Source organism: Pundamilia nyererei, unplaced genomic scaffold (genome assembly GCF_000239375.1).
Source record: "Pundamilia nyererei isolate P.nyererei 1_Seehausen unplaced genomic scaffold, PunNye1.0 scaffold00470, whole genome shotgun sequence".
Taxonomy (NCBI): domain Eukaryota; kingdom Metazoa; phylum Chordata; class Actinopteri; order Cichliformes; family Cichlidae; genus Pundamilia; species Pundamilia nyererei.
In genome coordinates, this window is record NW_005187871.1 from 5,840 (window position 1) to 9,251 (window position 3,412).

Sequence of the window (3,412 nt, forward strand, 5' to 3'; positions counted from 1 at the left end):
ATGCATTTATTACTTCCAGGCTGGACTACTGTAATTCATTGGAGGTTATGATAGGGGACAGCAACAGGGACACAGTTACTAATCCCAGTCCCTCTCTACCCTGACTCTAACCCTAATATAGGCACCCAGCCTCCCCTCCTAACACAGCACTCCCCTACCTTGCTGTCTTCACTGTCAGCAACACTAAAACAACTAACAGCACTTTAAAGTGCTGTAAAGCCACAAGCTTGTTTGCTCTTTCACAAACTTCTTCTTTCACCGCTATGATGTTGATGGTTGCCTGATATTCTCGGTTGGATCAACATTACAAGGTAACCTGTGTGAGTGTGTGGTAAGATCCCTCTGTAATTTTCAGAATATTCTGACTGAAACGTTATAATAATGTAACACTCGTGTATCCTGTGTTCACACATACTCAGTTGTCCAGGTAAGGTTCAGGTGAACTGCAGCTTTAAGTGTCCTAAATGATGTGATGATGTGTGAGTGTAACCCCTGTGAGAAGGTGGCTCACAGGTAAGCTGCAGAGCCTTGTTCACATGGACGTGTTTAAATAAAGTTAGAAAAGGTTTCATTTCTTAATGTGAAGCACAGCTGGAACATCTGGAAGATGCCGAGCATCAGCTGTAGATCCAGAGTCACAGTGACCTCTGCCTGTACACATTTTTTGTTAAAGGTAAAAGATGAAAATATTATTTAAAATAGAAAATGACTCTCATGACCCTGAAATCTCTTTTTTTATGATGACATCACATCCCACAGCTGCTTGTGATGCTAGCACTGACCTGCTGTTACAAGTATATAACAAACATTACAGACATGTAAAAACACAGAAAATATGTGAACCTGAAAAGTGATCTGAGATTTTATGTGTTAATCTACAATCTTTGACCCGCTTACTCAAATTTGAACCCTGCTAGCTTCATTTTTATTAAAATCAACAGAAATGGTTTTCTTTGTAACAGTTTAAATTAATATGTAAAAGTGTATCTGAGCAGAGACCTGGACATAAACTTCTTCATGGTTTATAATTTAATACCTAACAGAAAGGTATGAAGGGCCCATTTGTTAAGGTTGTGCAGTTCTGAAAGCACATGGATCAAGTCCACATTCAGCGGGCTGAAGTATGATGTAACAGCGGTGCATTGATCATGATTAATCAGAGGATGATCCCTGCAGCTCCAGGCGCAGCTCGCACAGAGCAGACAGGTACTCTTCATTGTCCTTGTCACAGTTCAGAGCTTTCTCATAAAACTCAGCAGCTTCCTTCCTGTTGCCCTCAGCTCTGGCCACCTGACCCAGCAGAGCAAGAGCTTCGCCATCACCCGGATTCCTTGACAGACGTCTCTCAGCGATCTTCTTGAGTTTCTGCAGGAAAGATGGAGGAACAAAGACAAATGAATTTCTGTGGATTTAGAGAAACTGACTTTTATTTTCAGTGACTTTCTCAGACCAGGATTAAAAAAATATTTAATGTCTAACTGAAGACATATGAGTACAGCAGCTCCCAGCCTTAAACCACAGAACAGGACTGATTCAAGCTGGTTGGCAGGTGAGAGAAAGGACAACTGTGGAAACAATCCAGACTCCACTCCCTCAGTACTGTGTTGAGACGATGTGTGGAAACAGGTACACTGAGTGTGCTTTATCAGAATACAGCCAGGGTCTATATGAAGGTGCAGGAGAGCCAGTCCCTGTTCAGCAGGTGGGAGGTTTCTCAAAATACGCGCAAACACCTTGTTTGTGTTAGTGAATTTTGGCCCTACACAGAGATAAAGGAGAAATCCTTTGATGGACAAATCAAATATCACAAAGTTTTCTGCAAAGGAAGGAATCTAAAATCATCTTCCACCTGACAGATTAGCCTCCCTCTGACTTCACGTCCTGCTAATGAAAATGGTCCAGAGGTGCAGCAGACAGGAGACTTGGTCTCAGTAAATTTTGACCATAAACACTGATTAGACTTTAATCACATAACCTTTAGCGCTCACCTTAGCACAGATTTTCTTCTCATATTTCTTCAGTGGTATCAGGAGACCCTGCAGGCAGGACACAGGAGGCAGATTAATAACACAGATATAACTGATTGGTCATTAATAACATTCAAGTGTGTGTGTATGTTCTGATTGTTTACTGCCATGTGGCCCTCTGGATTTGGGCTCATTTAGCCTGAATTCCTATTTTAGAGCAGGGGTGTCAAACTCATTTTACATGGTGGGCCAGATGCAGCCCACTTTAATCGTAAGTGGGCCCGATCAGTGAAACATATTTAACTCTTTCCTACATGATGAAAGAAAGGGACCTGTGACAAAGAGGCAAATCTGTAATAGGATCATTTCACTGTTTAGTACCTAATTGCTTTGTGTGAATGGCCATAAGGGAGGTTTTTATCAGCAGTAAAAACTGTAACACTGAAAACACAGTTAAAAGTCCAGAATTTCTGCTTGTGCTTGTTTGTGGTGATCGGCAGATCAAACAAGTTAAGAATTATAAATGGCGTCAAGCGTGAGACTCATTTAGGCAACGTCCACACTGGCCTGGATAGATTTGAAAATGGCGTTTTCTTCTGAAAACGCTCTGCGTCCACACTATCGAAAATAATCCCTGCCTTAAATCTCATGTTTAAGGCAGGGATTATTTTCCATGCCTGGCAGCTCCACCTTCATCATCCATTCTCCAGTGCTTCCATCAAGACGAGCTACGGCAGGGACTTAATTGTTTTTACTCATTTAGTAAAATGATACGTGACTTATGTGGATTTCGGATGTAGATTTTTTTTCAACTTAGTGCATACATCTACTACCTTTTAGCAAAAAGACAGCAGTTTTCTCCAGATCTCTTTTGATACAACCTTTTTGGAAGAGACACCAAAGATTCCCAAGACAGCGGAGGATTATAATCTTTCCAGAGTGTGCTGGAAAAATGAGGACATTCTCGTGTAACGCATGCTTCAAACACCTAGGAGACATCCAGGTGAAAGAATAGCAGCTCTACTCTGAGCTCCTCATGAATGATAAAACTGTAGACACCCTTCAGAGGAGGGTCGTTCCTGCTGCAAGGATCGTTTATCTTATTCTTTCAGTCGCTGCCCACAACTCGTGGCTACAGGTGAAGGTGAACTGATCAGTAAACAAACAGAGCTGACTTCAAGCTCAGCTCTCTTTACAACAACAAACCAGTACAGCTGCTGTGTCCACTGCTTTATTCTGGGACATGTTTTGCCCTTCAGGGGTCTGTGCTGGTCACGTGACAGAGTTTTGAGGTCATGTGATTCACGTTCCAATTAATACTGGTTTTAATCGTATTTCAATCGATTGCTTTGCACCTCTTAACCAACCTTGGTGTAGTGAACGATGGCTTGAGCTTCATTTCTTTTGTGATGGTAATGAAAGTCACCAAAGCGCTGATGGATAGC

General features: G+C 41.9%; 1 protein-coding gene across 1 annotated transcript in view; it reads right to left on the reverse strand.

Annotated features, from left to right (window-relative positions):
* Positions 1-1,014: 1,014 nt before the first annotated feature.
* The window catches only part of LOC102205608 (interferon-induced protein with tetratricopeptide repeats 5-like), a 4,571-nt gene continuing 2,173 nt past the window's right edge, over positions 1,015-3,412 (reverse strand). Inside the window, exons 5-7 of the mRNA XM_005753847.2 lie at positions 3,335-3,406; positions 1,989-2,036; positions 1,015-1,365 (exon numbers count right to left, since the gene is read on the reverse strand). Of these exons, the coding sequence (XP_005753904.1) occupies positions 1,153-1,365; positions 1,989-2,036; positions 3,335-3,406 (333 nt within the window). The 3' untranslated portion in view covers positions 1,015-1,152. The remainder of the gene's footprint in view (positions 1,366-1,988; positions 2,037-3,334; positions 3,407-3,412) is intronic.